This window comes from Echinops telfairi, unplaced genomic scaffold, assembly GCF_000313985.2.
Source record: "Echinops telfairi isolate 266 unplaced genomic scaffold, ASM31398v2 ScPeMD7_7463;HRSCAF=8501, whole genome shotgun sequence".
Classification (NCBI taxonomy): Eukaryota; Metazoa; Chordata; class Mammalia; order Afrosoricida; family Tenrecidae; genus Echinops; species Echinops telfairi.
The window spans coordinates 9,178,607-9,197,823 of NW_022111363.1; the positions used below are offsets into that span (position 1 = coordinate 9,178,607).

Sequence of the window (19,217 nt, forward strand, 5' to 3'; positions counted from 1 at the left end):
TCACTCCTCCCTCCCTCATTCATTCACTCACTCCTCCCTCCCTCATTCATTCACTCACTCCTCCCTCCCTCATTCATTCACTCACTCCTCCCTCCCTCATTCATTCACTCACTCCTCCTGCCCTCATTCACTCACTCACTCCTCCCACCCTCATTCATTCACCCACTCCTCCCTCATTCACTCACTCACTCACTCACTCACTCACTCACTCACTCCTCACTCACTCACTCACTCCCTCACTCACTCCTCCCTCCCTCCCTCTTTCACTGCCATTGAGCCCATTTGGATTCATAGCGACCTTACAAGTACAAACTTTCCCCGTGAGCTTCTAAGACCATCACTCTTTAAGGGTCTAGAAAACCTCATCTTTCTCTGGAGGGATGGCTGGGGGTTTCCCAGGTGGCACAGTAAGTAACGAGTTGGGCTGCTCACTGTATGGTCAGCAGTTCAAACCCCAGCAGGGCCTCTCTACCCTGTCCTACAGGGTCACGATGAACCAGAGTTGACTCATGAGATGGAAGTGAGCCTGGGTCTGGGCCTTGAGGTGATCAGCTCAGTGGGTAGCCATCTACCACCAGGGCTCCTAATCCCACCCTAGATACGTCCTACCAGACCAGGGTCAACATGTCTACAAAACTAAAACCATCCTCAGCACACTGTGCTGGTGAACTCCTAGCCAGTTGCTGCTGGGCCGTGGGTGTCAAGCCAAGCTGTGCCCCATGGGTTTTCCGGCATGAGTTTTGCTTGTTTGTTTTTGCAGTAGATGACTGGGCTTTTCTTCTTGGGCACCTCTGGGTGGACTTGAACCTGCAACCTTTTGGCTAGCGGGTGAGTATGTTAACTGTGTGCATCACGGAGGGTAGGAAAACTCAAGAATGGGAGAGGCCAAACATGAATCTGTTCAAACCCTAGGGAAGGGCAGTCTTTCTTTCTTAATCTTTCACTTGGGGATATACCACAGGGTTGATTTAAGAGCAGACTTAAGGTAGGCTGCGGGTGGCCCAAGGATGTGGGGTTGGGGTTAGGTTGAATGCATCTGGTTGTGTGCAGCAGCTAAGCAGGGCTTCTTGGGTGCTGGCAGGGACATGAGACCCACGTCCTGAAGCCAAACTCTACATGGAGACGTGGCTGTGGCCCCATTCCAGAATCAAACACAGAGAGCTTGTGTTTCGGCGGTGGCACCACGCACCCTTCAGGTAGGTGGGAGTGGTGTGTGTCACCCTGCTCAGAGAGGCAGTTGGCATCTAGTGAATGCTGAGGTAAGTGTGTGACTATACCGAGGCATCCATGGCTCTCAAGGGCACGGCACCGCTCCTCAACTTACCTTCTTTGGCATCATACCACTTGGAATGCCAGACTTCCTCGCCCATGGCTCTCCATTCAGCCTTGTACTTGAGGATGGGCACTCCACCTGTGGCCTCCGGCTCATCAAACTGCACCTGGGCCGTGCTAGAGTACGGCTCCACCTGGTCGATGGACGGGGAGGACGGGGTGTCTGTGGCGAGGGGAGAGCAGATGTGGAGACCTGAGTGACCACAGTTCTCCATGGTGAAGCATCTCTCTCACCGTGGCTGGCTCTTGAGAACCCTGCCCCTTGTATCGCATGTCGCTGGCCTACCACAGTGCATAATTCTCTCCCCATCTGCCCCATGCCTAGATCCCCAGGCTTTCATGGCTCCCCACAGTCCCAGCTTCACCAAAGCAGGCACAGTGGGCTGGCTGGGGTGGGGGGTGATCTAAGGCAATGCCCACCTGCTTGAACCAGGATGAATTCCAAGGACTCCTGCCCGATGCGGTTCACGGCAGAGCAATTGTAGTTTCCAAAGTCGTTTTCCGAGTCTGGGGTGACCTTTAAGAGGAAGGAGCTCATGGGTGCCAAGTCTTCCGCGAGCCAGTCACAGGCGCCAATCCTTACCTACTGTCTTCCCTTCATAAAGAACCACCAGTTGCTGTCCAGTCGGTTCTGACTCGGGCGGTCCCACGGGTGTCAGAGCAGAACTGGGTTTATCATGGCTGGTTTAATGGCCAGAAACCGAAGGCCAGGCCATTCTTTTGAGATACCCAGGGTGGATGCAAACCTTGGACCCGTTGGCTGGTAACTGAGTGCTTCACCGCTGGAGCTTCCCAGAACGTGAACCAGTGAGGCCTGGGTCCCAGACTCAGGCTTAGGCCAGAGAGAAGGATGGGAAGGGGGTGGGGGTGCTCCTGGCTCCAGCACCACGGAGAGGGTCAGTGCAACAGAGAAAGGGGTCAGGGGTTGAGACCCAATTTCTTCTGTAGCCAATGGCTCCCCAGAATGTTCTGTGGTTGGGTGGGTGGGGGTGGACAAGAGCGAAGGTTCTGGGCACACACAGAAGATGGCTCCCAGTGCACCTTGACCTTCTCCACGCGCCCGCCCAGCCCAGCACTCACCTCCAGGTAGCTGGCTGAGGGCGTGTTGTAGATCTTGATATTGCTGTAGTTGGAGCTTGGCAGCAGCTGACCGTCTCTGAACCATGAGATGGTGGCGCTGGGATAGGCAAACACCTCGCAGGTGATGTTCACCTGGTTTCCCTCCCATGTGTACACCGCCACGGGGCCTTGCAGCTTGGGGGCATCTGCAAGAGGGAAGATGAGGCTCTCAGGGTGACCCCTGAGACTATGGAGCCTCACGTGCCCTGCTGCTTCCTGGGGTGACGTGTGTGTCCTAGGGCAGAGCTGCAGGGCTCACCCGCTGCAGGGGCGGCTCAGGGTCAGGCAGGCTTGCGAGGAGTATGGAGACAGTGCATGGGTGGGCTCGAGGACCAGATCTAGGGCAGGGGCGTAGCTGGGGCTCATGGGGCATCCTGGGTCCTGGCGGCTCTCACCAGTCTCATCCGGATCCCTCAGTCCCCGCCTCCCCTCCTGTGGAGACTCACATTGCACTTCCAGGTACATGGCCTGAGAGTCGTGGCCGATGGTGTTGCTGGCAGTGCAGATGTACTCCCCAGCGTCCGTGTACTGGATGCTCTTCAGGGTCAGGGATGACACGCGGGCATGGCTGCGCACCACCATGTGCCCGTCCAGGGTCTGCCGGGAGGGAAGAGGGTGTGTCAGGGCCCCAGGCAGAGCGGGGCTCCACATGGGCTGAGGGTAGGGATGGGGGCTGTTTGTGGTCAGTCTCACATCCTCTGTCCTCACCGTGCCAATCTCTAAATCTTTCTTTAGGTTCTAGCTAACAGGGCAGCTCTGGGCAGTGCCAGGGACAAGTCAAGCTGCCTACAATATGTGCTTAGGGTAAGGAGGGGCAAAGTCACCCCAGATGACTCTGGCTGGGGCGGGGGGTCAAAAATGGCAGTGAAAGCCCTGGGCAGCCAATATTTTGAGATTCTGGGATTCCTGTCCTCCCTGTTTGTCCTTCTAACTGCCTGTCCATCCTTCCCGGTCCCAAGATGCCTGCGCGTGTAATGGGGACGGGGCATGTGCCCCAGTATTAGGAATGGCACAGGAAACACCTGCCAGCACAACACGAAAAGGATTCCGTCCCAGAAAGTCAAACAACTCAGCTCAGGCAGGGGCTGGGAGGCTGGGAGGGAGCATCACGGGAGGGAACATCACGGGGTCCGCTGCCCAGGACAAGTCATACAGAGGGTCCCACACCGACGTGGGATCTTTGGCACCATAGTCAACACCCTCCTCTAGTTCTCGATCCTACCTCTCCCTCTGGAATGACAAGGATCACTCCCAAAGAGACCAGGAGTAAGATCTTAGGGCGATGGGCATGTCCGTCTGCGTGTCATTGGTTTGTTTTTCTCTTGGACACGCTAAGTAGGAGTTCTGGGAGGAGGGCAGGAAGAATCTTTTGACAAGTGAGTCGGAGGTCTCAAACTACGCTCGATGTCATATAGCAGCCCGCCTGGGACGCTCAGGAGCAAGGCCCTTTCTGGGGGGGGGGGGGGTTGTTCTCCTAGCACTCTCAGCAGACAGACCTATCTGGAGATGCCCTTTCCTACTGCCACGAATGAATAGAATTGCATTCAGTCTTTTACACGCCAATCACATCGCACATCTGGAAGCTGGGACACGGCCACTCAGCCAAAGGCAGAAAAGTCAAGCAAAGCCATCACCATCGATTGCTGCCCAGTCCTTCTCTCTGAGTTCCGTGCCCTGAGGCCCGAGGCGCTCAGCTCCTGTTTGACCTGTCCATTTATGAGTCCCGTGGGCTGCGAAGATGCAGCCCGTGCAATGCTGCCTATTAACAAGAGACGACAACAGATAGGTGTGAGACACTTTGTTAGGAGGTCTTGAGACCTCCAGTGTGTTGAAGATGGTTCATTTCAGGGCCCCTTTGGGGCTGGCAGGCTGCGTGGATAAAACCCACTGGCAATTTCCTATGCCATGCCAGATCTTGACCCATCGGTCCAACTACCAACACCCGGAGTGTGAAGCCATTTTCGTAGATATCTCGAACGAGCTGACCTGACTTTCACCTCACTTCTAGTGGCCCCGAAAGACAGCAGGAATGAAGGTTAAACTCAAGGTCCACCCTGGCCTTCTTGGCTACTCCAGTGATGGCACAGGTGCAGTCCTGCAATAATGCCGACCGGTGACTACACTACAGTGACTGCAGCTTAATTTGACACAGATGGGACGGGTCAGGGGGCCGCCGTGCACAAACTGGGAAAACCGATCAGTCTTCAGGAAGTCAAGGAGAAAACACTGCAGCAACAGAGGCAAGCAAAGTCCTGCAGGTCAGAGGAGGGCCCTCAACAGAGCAGAGGGCAGAGCCGTCTTGAGCACACTGTTAACCAGTGGACCCAGGTAGAGTTTCTGAGAATGTAACTCTGTATGGGGGCAGATGGCCTCATCTTAACTATGAAGAATCTTTAAAAAATGCCTCAAGGGAGCTCAGGAAATGAAATAGTAGCTTGATGACCATCCCTTCCCTCCCTTTCTTCTGCCTCACCTCTTCTTTTCCCTACATGGAAAGCTCTCACTGAGTGATGGCAGCAGACATTGGGCAGCTCTCTGTAGAGAACTGCTATTTCGCAGAGGAAGGGATTGGTGAGGAGGGAGTTACATGCCAGGTGCCTTCCCTTCTCTCTCTGAGGGGATGCACAGAGACTCCAGGGCAACAGAACTGTTTTCAATGGGAATGTTCCAGCCCACCACCCGGACCATATGTCATGGGGACAGTCCAGGCCGGAGCAGAATGAATGGGCAAGAATGAAAAGATTAGGGAAAGACCCTATTTTTCTAAAAAGCACGAAGGACGATGACAATGATTCTTCCAGTCCAGATAGTTTGACACCTCCTCTTCCAGGTAAAAGCACTGCGGCTTTGTACAGGCCTTACAGAATGGCATGAGTCATAACCCAAGTCTTCTTTAGAACTCATCTAGACTAGGGTCTTCATCTCTGAATGAGGTCAACAGGAGAGAATGGAACTTCTGAGGCCCAAGGGGAACCCGAGAGAGTCCAGGGTACTTCTGGAAAACAGAGTGAGGTGGCTGCTTTCCTGGAAGTAAACCTATTACTTCCACTAATAATAATTCTCTTATCATCTCTTACTGCTTTCTGAAAAGTCTCTGTCCCTCCTCTACCCACATCTAAATCAGCATGACCAGCAGGAAGCTGTTCAGGGCCAAGCCAGATGAGATGTGTAGCCTCCCAAGAGCAGTTCATAGCTAACTCTTCTCTCCCATTCTCCAAATCCCAATGGCACGATGCCTTTCAGGCTGGGAAACACCCAGCCTGGGACAATGCTCCTTGAACCTCATTTGATGGGACGGAAGCATTTCAGAGAGGACATGCACTTCAGGACAGACCCTGACATCCAGGGCGGTGTGATGCAAAGAGAGCTTATCAGGAAGCCGATGCCAAGATGGTGGTGTATTCACATGCAGAAAGGCATGTCAGTGCCTGGGGATAGGCAGTCAACGTTTAAATATTCAACAGCATTACATATTTATAAGCATGACTTGAACACACGAGCCATGTGTTCTGAATGACAATCCACCTTGAAAGACGAAGGGGAAAGACCAACCTGTTTAAACTAGAGTCTAGGGGCATCTCCCTGTTCTGCATCTAGAAAAGTATGATATCAAAGCTCTGCCTGGAAATGAGACAAGGGCGGATTCCAAAAACACGGTTTACATAGACTCAATCCTTGAGTCTCACAAAAAGTGTACCAGTTCTCACTTCACCCTGTCAAACCCGGTGGGGCGGGGAAGGTGAGGTGATTACGACAGGGGAGACCATTAACAGGACCTTGGGGTGCAGCAATTAAAACATAAAGATTCCTATGTAGCATCTGTTTCAAATTCAGTCTCCCCTCCACACGCCACTGCCCAAGTGTCTTTGACATTTCATAGGCTTTCCTCTCTGGGGAAAACAAAACAAAAAAACTATGCTCGTCTGTGCCCAGGCCTTCCACACTCATACATGTAAATGCTCTATGGAAGTTAACACAAGTGCGTTTAGCAATTTGGGAAAGCCGAGCCGAGAGATGTCATTTGCATTTGCTTGTGTCACGAAATGGAATGAGACCAACCATTATAAAACGAGTGAGCAACAAGGTGAGTTGAGTTGGGAATAAAAGAGCAGAGTAGGTCTTCAGTTCACTAAGGCTGCAGCTTTACACTCCAAAGCCACAGCAACCAGGTGGGAGGAAAATAAAGAAATAAAAATGTCTGTCCACCCCCATCATTTCCAAATGCCTGGCCCAGGAATTGGGGCAATTGATTTCTCTTAAGTACAATTACCTGGGTATGATTTTTTTTTTTTTTACCAGCACCAGCAAGAGAATATGATCCAGTCTTAAGAAATAGTAAGGATTTGTTTATCCATTCCCAACACAGCTTGCTTGCTCATCCTAAAGCTAAAGGCATGGGCTACCTCTATTGACTTAGTCTTTAACCGAGCTACATGACTAATTAGTTTAGCACGTCTGGTTATTAAACGGAGATGAAGAGTTAAGCTGTCACGTTTTCAAAACTAATAACTGGCTAGTGGTCAGGTAAGCTATACCTCTTGCTTCTCTGGTCGAGTCCACGAGGCCTGGAGAGAACAAGATATAAAACACAACAAGAAAGCAGTAAAATTTTACAACATGTTGCTTTAGAGAACGGATGTATCACACTGCATTCCGTGCACATGCAGCTTCTTTTTCAAGTCAGAACTTTTTCCAAGGCCCACTTCCGACGATGTGTTTGTTACCCAATTTAATTGAGGATGCAGATTACGTTCAGCTCGTCTCTTCCCCCCCCCCTCGTGCGCATTAAGATGGCTAATGCCAAAGCAAAGGCTTCCCTAATTGTTGGCAGACACAGATTGGGGTTCTCAGCAGGCAGATTTGCCTACTCCTGTCACTGATGTCTTCAAGACCCCTCTGGGGCTGGGTGGGTACCACTGGCCCTAACTCCATCAGCTAGAGACCCTGACAGAGCAGGTCCCCTCCTTGGGAGTTTTTTAGACAGTTCATCGCAGAAAAAGGGATGGCATTTTATTTCTGCTCATGCACAGTGTAACTCTCTGCATGCATTCTGTTAACTTTTGTTGTTGTTTATTTTCAAAAAGGAAGAAAGAGCAGAACGTGAGGAATAAGAAGAATGTAGCCCTTACAATGATGGGCCAGGAGGAGTTGGGCATAGAAATGCTGAGGGCCTGGGGAGGGCTCCTGGCACCTCTAAACGGCAGAGGGATGCCCGGATGCCATGCAGGCACCAGCAGGCCCCATCTTCCTCACACCTGGCATTCACACGGGAGGGGGCCAACACGGCAGCACGGAGACCCGGGGCCCTCTCCTACCCGCCTCTGCATTGTTTTCCATCTCTGTGGATGGGCTTTGCTTACAGTTTTGTTTTGTTTTTCTGTTTCCATAGTGGGTGTTCCAAAAACCACCATACCTGCCCTGGTCTTTTTATGAGGTGGCCCAGCTGCCTGTTTGTCCCCAATACTCAGATGGAAAAAGGACAGAAAAGATGCCGGACACACACACAGCGATGCAATCCAAGGAGATGATAACGAGCTGGCACACATGGGACTGAACGCGGGATGAGGACAGCATGACAAGGCTGTGCTATGTCACATGATGAGATGTTGGGCGGAAGTGGGAACAGGGGAGCATGCAGAGACTAAGATGACAGTGGGCCAACATGTCAATGGGGCCTGCCGATTCCACGTCACTTAGAAGCTTGTCTGTCACCTGCCAGGGCCAGATGCATCAAGAGCTCGTCTTGCGGGTCTCTATCACATGCGGTTGTCTGCTTCTCAATCTGATGCTCCGTCTGTCTGTCCTAAGGAATTTTGTCCTCTGTGGCTTTTAGAATAAGTGGCTCCTTGTAACTAAACTGCTTCCTGCAGCTTGATTCTCCCGTCCTGTGAATGTGCTTAGCCCTGATGCTTCGGTGAAGGGGGTGGCCCACTTTAACCTGATAAGCAAATATGCCCACTTCAAATAAATGATTAGTGATGCTCCCCAAAGAATCAGTTCTCAGGTCTTCATCTGTTGACAGTGTTTACTGTGTTGCACACATGTCTGTAGGACCATGTACACAGACTTGAATGTCCTTCTACTGATCCTAAGTATTCCCAGTTACACCCATGCCCTGTGGGCAGGCCAGGGTCTCATTCTTCAGCTTCCTCAGACTTCCCCATGTTTAAAAGTAGGTAGGGGGATTTGTCTTGAATTAAGAGCTTTCTCTGGTGGAAAGAAGTTCCCGTATCTGGGACAGTCATGAATTTCAAAAGTTTTCTCTTATTTGTGGGAGACTTTGGTCAACCCAATTAACAACTTCTTGAAATGCTTTTCATTTCCTGGCCTCTCTCTTCTGATCTCAACTTCCCATCCCTCCCCTTTTCCTTAATCATGAAAGCTTCATGGGTTTTTCTTCCCCAGCAGATATACAGTGGTCTTGTCCTTCCAGGGACAGAGCACACAGACCACGGGGAGTCTTTGAGGCACGAGTCTGACTTGGTGTGCAAATGCTTCATGGGACTGACTACCCCTCCAAATCCTGGTGGTCTGGAAGATGGTTCTGGGTCGGATGAGTACTGAAGCTAACGTGGTGGCACAGATTGTCTGTGTATCTGCAGTATCCCGGTGCCCTCCACATACATGGTCAAATGCACTCATGAGGATGGCCCACTATTTCTTTCTGACACACAATAGGGACAACAGCGCCATGGATTAACTTTCAGGCACTTCACCTACCAGGATGATCTCGAGGGAAACTAAAAAAACAACAACAGACTTCTTAGATATTGTTGAGCTCCACCACCTCAACTGGTTGCAGCTTGCTGCACAGATACAAATCTTAAACAAGTGACTGCACTCAACACAGAGGCACGATCAAATATCGACAGTGCGCGCCTTGCAGGGTCCTTGTCCTGCTGTGGTTTCTCTCGAGCTGAATAAAGGAGAGTATCTGGTAGTCCACAAGGAAGCCACTATGTATGAATATATCTGTGGTTAAAAGCCTTTTCTTCTAGGGAGAGTGATGCTAGGGCCTAACTTAAGAAGTAAAACAAGAGCTAGCTGCTTTGATTAACTTCTATTGCATCTAACATTATTAAAGGAACCACGGAGCCTTCCGAAAATGCCTTCAAATCACCAGTGAGCACCAGGGCATTAGATACCCAACTTCAGTACCCCTGGCCCATGGGGACACCCTGTGGCATTTTTAAGGGCATGCGACCTTGACCCAGTCAACAGTTTAATCAGTGACCTGGGTAAAGGTATTTAAAAAAAAAAAAAATCCTCAGACAAGGTTGGAAGTAAGAGCTAACCCAAATGCTAGGAGATGGAGGTGATGCTGAGGCTAACTCGTGCCAACCTTTAGGTCTTGCGGCTGGGCTGCCGTGGACTTGATGCATAACAGAATCAGGGGCTCACATGTGCTGAACTGCCATGGACAAAGACTCCTGATGGACAAGACTTCTGAAGGACAAAGGGCAGGCCTGATGAGAACCAGCCCTTACTGGTAAAAACAGTGGTACTCAACCGAGAGGCTCTTTGTGAATGTAGCCTTGTTTTTTTGGTTAATCATGGTGGTGACAGTGATCAGAGGTGGTTACTGGTGATGAGTGGGAGGGGAGTCAGTTGAAGGTCAAGATCTTGCAATGCAAAAGACATGCCCACACAAAGAAGCTCCATCCTGAAGTTGCAATAGGGACTTCACAGAGAGCCACCGGGCTGCAACAACCCAGGTAAACATTGTAACAGAAATCAATATAAGATTCTGAATGACTGGTTACGATACTCATTGCACACAAACAGGCTAGGGATACGTGGCTTAAATGCAGCTCGTGTGACCCAGTCCCGCTCATCTTAGTTGACCAGATACACAACAGGAGGCAACAGGATTGGGAACTTGCTAAAGGGCAGGTGCAACTTTAAGAGCATGATAGTGTCGAGATCCTCAACAATACGGGCGGATACAGTGGCGACACCCTGGGGGCTCAAACGTAGGAACAGAAGTGAGGATGGCACAGGACTGACCCTGCTGTACGTAGGGTCACTGTGAGTCATCTGAACAGACCCAGGAGTGTGCAGGTCAAGGGAGATATTGGCTCCATTGATGCCTGCATTCGTTAGACTTTGTCTGCACTTCGGGGCACCACCAAATTGTGGGCGAATGCCAGTGAATGGGAGCTGTCCAGCAGACCCCATGACACAGAGGGAATAGTAAAAGGAACTGGGCGAGTTAAACAGACAAAGCGTGGAGAATCTAATCGTCACTTGCAAATGTAATAGTTCCCACTCAATGGGCCGAAGGGCAGAGGTGGGAAGGTCTAAGAAATGGAAGGGGGCAAGGAAGGAGACCTTTCTGATCATTACCTCTGACCAATTGCTCTGTGAGGGTCGGAGATCATGAAGCTGGGGCAGGGATCTTAGAAAGAGTGCCAGGTGAGATGAGGGAATGTCCAAGGTGCCTTTCAACCTTTTGTGATTCCAGCATTCCAGTCACCCAATCATCAGGATGCTTCTTTAACCTTACCAAATAGATACAATGGCCCGTTCTCCTCCACTTAGTGCTTATTATCATGACTGTGAAAATGAGATTCTTGGAAATCTTGTTGCCCCTTGGTATATAAGCGAATTTTAGGTGGAGAAGCAGCCAAGGTAAGAGTGTCATTTAGTATCTGTAGTTCACTTTGTTCACAAATGGGCCATGTTTGTTTTCGTACATTTTAGCTCTCCTCAGTGTAAGACAGATATTCTGTTTCTTGGAAGTCAATGTGTAATTAATATAAATTTTAACTCTTCTTATAAAAGCCAGAAAGGAAACTCACTGCCATCGAGTTGATTCTGACTCATGACGACCCTGTACAACCCAGAGTAGAACTGCCTTGGTGGGTTGTTCCCGAGAATACAAATCTTTATGGGATCACACAGCCTTATGCGTCCTCCCACAGAGCTGCGGGTGGTTTCGAACTTCTAACCTTACAGTTGACTAGCAGCCCAATGTGTAACTCAATACGCTACCAGGACGCTTCACTTCTTCTTCATGCCTGGTCTCATGTACCCAAGCAGGCTAACCATCTGGTGTGGTAACACTAGCTGGCTTGGAGGGCACATTCTAACTCCTGCTCCAATAATGTCACGTCAGAGTAGATTTTAAGGCAGTTGTTAATAAAAAAGCAGCTGTGATACCACCTGCATGCAAAAATGACCTCAGAGGATCTAAACTTAGACACAGAGAATGAATCCCTATTATGCCGGAAGCCCTCTGACTCTTATTGGACTTCCATCTTACAGCACCACTTTAGTGAGCTGAAGAATGTCCGGTGCTGCTGACTCTGTTCTGGTTCACAGGGAGGACAAGTGCTCCATACTGTTCTCAGGGCTGTGACCCATAGCAAGCACATCCTGTCTTCCAAGTGCCTCTGGGTGGGTTCGAATCGCCAACCTTCCGGCTAGTGGTTGAGTGCTTGCTTAGCCATTCATGCCACCAGGGACGCCTGAATGTGTTTTCGTGGCTGGGTCTTGGTTCTCCTTGTTGGAAAAATGATCTCACAGATATAAGCTAGAATTGCTTCACTATTAAAGAACCTGAGGTTGTGGGCACAAATCTTCATGACCTTTCTAGTCTAGCTTGGCTATTGAGCTATTCCTAGAACAGATAGAGAATGTAAAAGTATCATTCCTCAGAGACAGATTAGTATGGCTGTCCTTCACTGTAGGTCAAGGATATGCACGGACATGGTCATTCTGGACAGTTCAAATTCTCAAGCCTAATGTAGAGAAGTCTGCCAAGCCGCAGGCCCTATATTTGAGCCCTGAAATGCACATTCAATGCACAGCACACACACAATGGGATCTGAGATCTGAGCTGAGATTTCAGTTCCAGGGCCAATAAAGAAATTATCCAAGGAAACACCACGCTTCTTAATAGAGTTGATTTCCACAATATCAAGCAGCATGTGCAAGTTTCAAAAATACTTAGCAGCTCCTCAGACGGCCTTTTTGGTTAAAAGTTGGACTGCATGCTAGAGGCACGACTTGCAGAAAGGAGGACTGGGTGGCTGAGAGCACCCATCTTTGTCCCCTCGGTTTGGCACTGTGCCGAATGGTGGGACAGTCGTAAGTTGCTCAAATGCAAATCTTACATTTGGTGCTGCAATTTCATGCTAGCCCTTTTTGGCTTGGTTTGAGTTCCTGTTCTCTAGAGACTTCCTGCAGACAGGAGGAAGGGTGAAGGTCTATCGTTTTAGACATTCTAGTCAATAAACCATCCATTCTAACGGTTCTTTAAGACTAAGGGCATTACTCCTGAATAGGTGACAAAGCTTTGGCCAAGTCCAATGAAGCCCATTACTACAGTATCTATGAGATGAGCTTGGAGAAGTGCCCTAAGAGGGTTCAATTTGGTTCAAAACCAAGCTTCCTCCTCCTGCTTTCGGACCACCCCGCAACAAAGAGCTGCACACTGGAGGGGTCACCTCACTCTCACCCCTGTCAGCAGCAGTGACTGCTTCTTGGGGCTATCAATGCACATGCCGCTCACTCAATCTTCCCGGTCGTTTAATGCACCGGGAGGGTTGCGACTATATCCAGAAACCCGCAGTGACTACGTTGCAGAAATCTGGGTGTAATGATCATCACTTAAAAACTGCTAATTATTTTTGCCTTCCAAACAAAACGAGAGCCATATGTGATCAAGAATACAGGCAGACACAAAGACAACCAAGCTCTGGCGCGCAGAGTGCATGTTTATAGCATGAGTCCATGGAGCAAAGGAAGAGAATCCCTAGATTCCTGGGAGGCATTTTCTTGGGGGCTCCTGAGATGAGGAGGAGACTACCACCTGGGGCACCAGGATCCTCTCGGCTCCAGAAGCCTGGGATGGAAAATCACTCTGCCCTTCCTCCCTGGAACCCCTAGCTTGACCACACCCACTAACACCGGGAATTGGGCCCCTTCCAGTGCCAGGGCATGCCAAGCAGGCCGTGTCTGGGCAGGCTGGGGGAAGAGTGGCAGAGGACTGGGTGACCACATCCCATCTTCAGGCTCATCGAGGAGGACTGGGCGTGGGGCAGACCCGAACGGTGTCAAGTCTGGATTCTCGGGCCCTGAAACTCTTGGGGGACAGTATACCTTTTCTTCACTGCTGATGTTTCGGGTGGAGGTTCTCCAGGTGATGGAAGGGATGGGGTCCCCCGAGGCTTCACAGGTCAGAGTGACTTGCTCCTCCAGCTCCATGGCAGTCTGGTTCTCCACGTACGTGATTTTGGGTTTTGCTGAAAAAGCAAAAGCATGTCTCTGAGATTCGTGGATTTCCCCACCCCTGGCAGGGTCTAAATTTCAATCTGCAGAGTCAGATTTTCATGCCAATCAAACCAATCACCACTGAGCCATCTCCCACGCAAGGCGCCCCATGTGTATCTAAGCAGGCAGGCCTGTGCCCTACAGGGCTTTCAACGGTTGGGTTTTAGAAGATCACTAGGAGCTACTGGGTGGACTCGACCTCCAAACCTAAATATACTTCAACAGCCCAGCAAGTTGACCTTTCCACCCCCCACCCCCCACCCAGGCCCTCCATGGGCTAAGTGCATGAGTCTCTCACAGGTGTTGTCAGAGACGAACCCCCACGGGGTGCATCGTGGAGTAGGTCTATGAGAACGCAGAAATGAGTACAGTAAGAGCAACATCCTGCATTGTATGCGTGCTATGGGCCACAGGGCCAGGAGGCGGTCAGTGGAGGGCTAGTGCTCGCCTGGCTGGGGCCGTCTGCAGGAGACGGCTGTGGGGTCCAGCGACGAGGCTTTCTGTCGGGGCGACTTTGGAGGTGCAGATGGGAGATCTGCTCGAGTAAAAGCAACGAAGCAAGAACAGGCCGAGACAGCGGCGAGGGCTGACGTGGTCTGAGCCAAGTGCTCGTGCATCAGCGCAGAGGGAGAAGTTGCCGGACCTTGCGTGGAGAGTCCCAGCTGCCCAGTCCAGGTGCAGGCTGGGAATTTTTCCAGTGGCTGATGGGGGGTGGGGTGTTGACGGTCTTGGAACGAAGTGATCATTTGTATTTTAAGAAGGTTAATCGAGGGGGACGGGGAGAATTGAGGATGGTTTAAAACGAAAAAGCCTTGAGGTGGGAAAGTCCATTTGGAAGCCCTGGTGACAACCCAGATGTGATGTAACACCCCCTGAACTAGGCCGTCCCTCTGAAGCGCACGAGATACAGGCAGGGGAAGCTCTGAAGAGAGCTGTGATTGGAGGCGACGGGGCAAGTCAGTTGGGTGGAAGGAATCGAGGGCAGGAACGAGGAGTCCAAAGGACTGAGGTCCCCAGGGATGAGGGGAGGCTCGTGATGGCCTTAAGTCAAGTGCCAAAACCAGGCAAGGAATGGGTGGGGCTGGGACTGGGGCTGGGGGTGGGCAGGAGGTAAGTGGAGCTGAGTTCATTTCCCAAATGCTTTGGTAATGCAGGGAAACACATGCCTTCACAAGCCGCGTTAAATGTTAAAACATTAGAGAAAATTGAATTTTCCCAATTTAAAACAATTATACTCTGAAATGGCTGAACCTTCCACGAAAGTAAAAAAGATAGCTTTGCACAAATGTAACTTGTTTGACTCAAAGGGGGGTGGGGGAAGGGCTGGGCTAGATAAACAAACAAACAGACAAATCAAGAGTCTAGTTTTTGAAAGAACCATACTTCCTTTATATCTGAATCCATATAGCACCCCCCCACCCCCACCCCAAGTGCATATATCTTCCACATCGGGGCTCTTAATTCTGTTTTTAGATACAGAAAACAATGATAGATGTATACATGTCAGCAAATGCCTGTTGTAAGCAAATGTCTTACTAATAGCACTTGGCTAACTCAAATATTCTCTTAAAGGTAATCTGTCCTAAAAACCAGCAATCCATTCTTGTTGAGTACACTGAGCTCATGGTAACCCAGGTGTGTGAGCGTGGGACTGTGCTCTATCAGGCTTTCACCGGCTGATTTTCCAAAGGACATTCACCAAGGCACCAAGGGGTGGAGTGAACGGCACCCCCAGTCTGCTGGCTTGCGCTGAGTGCATTAACCATTTGGACCACCTTCCAAAGCTCCCCAAGTCAGCGCATTGGCACCGAGTCCACTGTGACTCGCAGCAACTTGATAGAAAGAACAGACTAGAACTGCCGCTGTGGGTTTCTGAGGTTGTCACTCTATGGAGGGGCTGGTGGAGTTGAACTGTTGACCTTGTGACCAGTTCAATGCTTGATCCAGGAACTCCAAATCTGACTCAATAGCCTGCTTGCTGCTGTCAGGAGTCACCTTGTTGGTTTGGGACTCAGAGTTGCCCTGTGTCCAACACAATGACATACTACTGCCTGGCCCTGCACCATCGGCGCACTTGTTTTTACATGTCTGAGCTCATGGTGGCAGACACTATGTCTGTCCACTTTGTTGAAGGACTTCCTCTCTCTCGCTGACCTTCTACTTTACCAATCATGATGTCCTCCTCCAGGGACTGACTGGTCTTTCCTGGTCACATGTCCAAATGGCCCATGGTATACTCAGTATTCTTTCCAACATCACACAGGAACCAATCCTGACACACTCTTTTTCTGGTTTTACACCACGCAGTACTCCTTGTTTTACTCAAGCCCATTGGTTTATGTAAAGTGTGGCAGCTACATAATCTGGTGTCAACTTGAGACTATTAAGAGTGAAGGGGTGCAGATTGGCCTCAATCAGGTCGCAGCTTGATGGCCTCATTTGGAGGCATAAAGGAGATAAATAGCTCACTGGAGGTCAGATACACTCTCTTCTTGTAAGACATTCCTGTTAACAAGCTACATGGAACTATGCTGATGGAGCCAGAGCTCTGGAGCTGGAGGAGCCACGTGGAGATCCCAGCCAGCACTGAGATGCTGCCACTGCCACTGGATCCAGACGACTTTCCACCCACTGGCCTGTAATCTTCCTGCATTCGGCATCACTGCATGTGTTGTGTGAGTCTGAAGAGGAATTTATAGACTGATATTGGACATATGGGCTAATATAAGACCGAAGGAATGGACCACAACTGGCCTGAGATGTTTGATCAATATACAATTGCTCTGGTATATAAAGCTCTTTCTTATACACATATGAGTGTCTATGAATTTGTTTCTCTAGTCTACCCGGAGTAACACATAGAGGTTCCCAATGACTACGTCCCATTCCTCCCAATGATATCCCTAATCTGTTATGATTCCCACAGTGAAAGACCTTCGCTTAGTCAATAAAACACAAATAAAGATCTTTCTGGCATTCTGTGTCTTTAGTCAAGACCTATGCAACCCCAGTGATGATACCTCTCACCCCACACCCTCTTCCAAATCCTACTTGGATTTCTCAGAGTCCTCAGTTGATTTAGTGCTGTAACCTTTACGGACGGCCTTTAGCACATTTTTCCTTAAGCGTGATGTTAATGATATCATTCCATCATTCCCACATTCTGATGGATCACCTTCCTTGGGTTCTCTTCCAGTCCGTGGGCAGCCTGCTTAGCAAATCGTGTTTTGATGACTATTCCATTAGCACCCTAAGATGTACTGCATGGGGGAAATAGGCTGAAAAAAGACTCCTTAAAGTACTAAAAAGCAAGGAAAGGCATCACATTGGGGACTAAGCTGTGGTCAAGTCCAATCGCCCCAATGCATACAAGAGCCAGACACTGACTGAGGAAGAACTGGTGCACCTGAACTCTTGGGATGGTGACTGATATTAAACATACCAGGGGCCATCAGAAGAACTAACTGGTCTGTCTTAGAAGAAGTACAGCCAGAACGATCCTCCGAAGTATACCTGGGGAGGCTGCATCTCCAAGCTGAGGGCATGGTGTCAGGAGAGGCTGGATCCTGGGGGAGGATGTCCTCCTTGGTAAAGTGGAGGGTCAGAGAGAAAGAGAAAGGCTCATGACAAGACAGGTAGCCACCGTGGCTGCGACAATGGGCTCAAACATGGGGGTGGCTGTGAGGACGGCGCAGCACTGAGCTGTTTGGTTCCATGGGTGTAGGTGTGTTTGGTTTGAGTTGGAATCCACTCGAGGGCACGTGACCACACAGCTCTCATTGAATGGAGCGTGATGTGCTGTCCCCTGGAAACATTGGGAGAGTTGTATTTTTCTATGGTTAGCACCGCAGCATAAAAAGTGAAAAAGAATGAGGCAGAAAAAAAAAAAAGGTAGAATTCTAGGCACTGAACAGTTGTCCCAGGATCTGGAGGTAATCATAAAACAAAACAAAACTAACAACAAAACTCACCCCCATCGAGTCGACGTGGACTCACAGCGACTATGGGACAGGGTCGAACGTCCCCTGGGGGTTCCCAGGCTGGAATTCTTTATGGGAATAGAAAGCCTCATCCTTCTCCCACAGTGGCTGGTGTTTACACACTGCTAACTTTGTGGTAGGCAGCCCAACATGACACCACCAGGGCTCCTTAGAGATAATCACAGGTAGGTTGAACTTCTGACTCCTTGAGACCTGGTAGCTAGACAGTGGTTTCTGACCCGCTCCTGACCCCCAGCCCTTCATCCCGGCATCGAGTGTTAAGTGAAGACAGACGAGGGCCGGTTGACATCTATTCATATTTGGTCTTGGCAGCTCCGCTTCCCACAGGGTAACAAAGCGTGCATGGTACGTGTGTGCAGAAAAAGAGCTACATTCTTACTGAAAACAACATCCTGCCTGGCTAATTCCGTGTCGTTGACAGAGGGCTGCTGGAAGGCAGGCAGGCTGCTTGGTGGTTCCTTCATCCTCTCTGCCCTCCAGGAGCCCCGCACCTGTCAGAAGGAAGCCCCGAACCTGTCAGAAGGAAGCCCCATACCTGTCAGAAGGAAGCCTCGCACTGAGAATGCTGCCTTGTCAATAGGGTACCCTATAATTTATGGTCTAAACTGGGCCACTCTTGGGAGTAAAAAGGGATGCTCTAAATAACCACAAAAGGGGGCACTATCGGGCAAACAGAGACACAGAGGCAACCTGCTTATAAAGCAACGCGCTCCCTCTGCATGCAGCACCTAGGCGATCTCGCCAGGCTTCATCTGGTGGGGCTTGTTCCACTGCAGCTGATCTCTGTCGGGGCCCATCTCCATGGCACGGAAGGCCGCACACTTCCACTGCACCCTTCTCCTGGCCCTTTCGGTGAGGACGTCAGTCCTTGTGAGGTCTACAAGCACATCTACTCTTCGCTTCTAGGGTGCCCACAGCCCTCTTTCCTGCCACTCAGGGCCAGCCTTGCCTACTGCCACCCCAGTGCAGGCTCCTGAAACCCAAGTCCTAGGAGAGCCCCGGGGACCCGCTGCTCTGAAAGGGGAGAGTGGACAGTCTACTGCTTGTCCTTTGCTGGGACTGGCAAGGGGGCAGCCGGCAAAGCCCTCTGTCCACCAGGGAGCCTGCCCTGGTCCAGGGCAACCAGGCATCTCCAGTGAATTAGCCCACACCTACTGAGGATCCGTGGAGACAAAGGTACTTCTTCAGAAGGGCCCGTGGGGAGAGGAGCAATGGAAATTGACTGCCAAATTTAAAGGAAGGCAGGATGCCACGGCTTAGTGAAAAAGAACTTCTAGCTGATAACTAGGGCAATTCATGCTAGAATAGGCCCTTTACTTAGCGGGGGCAGCGGGGTGGTGGGGAGATGTCACTTAGCTATAATTACATCAGTCCCTAATTTAGATATGCACCCCCTCCCCATACTAATTGTCATCCTTTTCTGAGTCATGGGAGTTCTGAGCTACGGGCTTCTTTGCTCTCCTCCCTCTTCCCGATTCAGACACTGGA

At 50.3% G+C, this 19,217-nt stretch overlaps 1 protein-coding gene across 1 annotated transcript in view; it reads right to left on the minus strand.

The window, feature by feature from the left end:
• The window catches only part of NCAM1 (neural cell adhesion molecule 1), a 71,911-nt gene that overhangs the window by 41,047 nt on the left and 11,647 nt on the right, over positions 1-19,217 (minus strand). The window contains exons 6-11 of the mRNA XM_045283582.1: positions 13,558-13,700; positions 6,987-7,016; positions 2,898-3,048; positions 2,413-2,597; positions 1,753-1,849; positions 1,325-1,495 (exon numbers count right to left, since the gene is read on the minus strand). Of these exons, the coding sequence (XP_045139517.1) occupies positions 1,325-1,495; positions 1,753-1,849; positions 2,413-2,597; positions 2,898-3,048; positions 6,987-7,016; positions 13,558-13,700 (777 nt within the window). The remainder of the gene's footprint in view (positions 1-1,324; positions 1,496-1,752; positions 1,850-2,412; positions 2,598-2,897; positions 3,049-6,986; positions 7,017-13,557; positions 13,701-19,217) is intronic.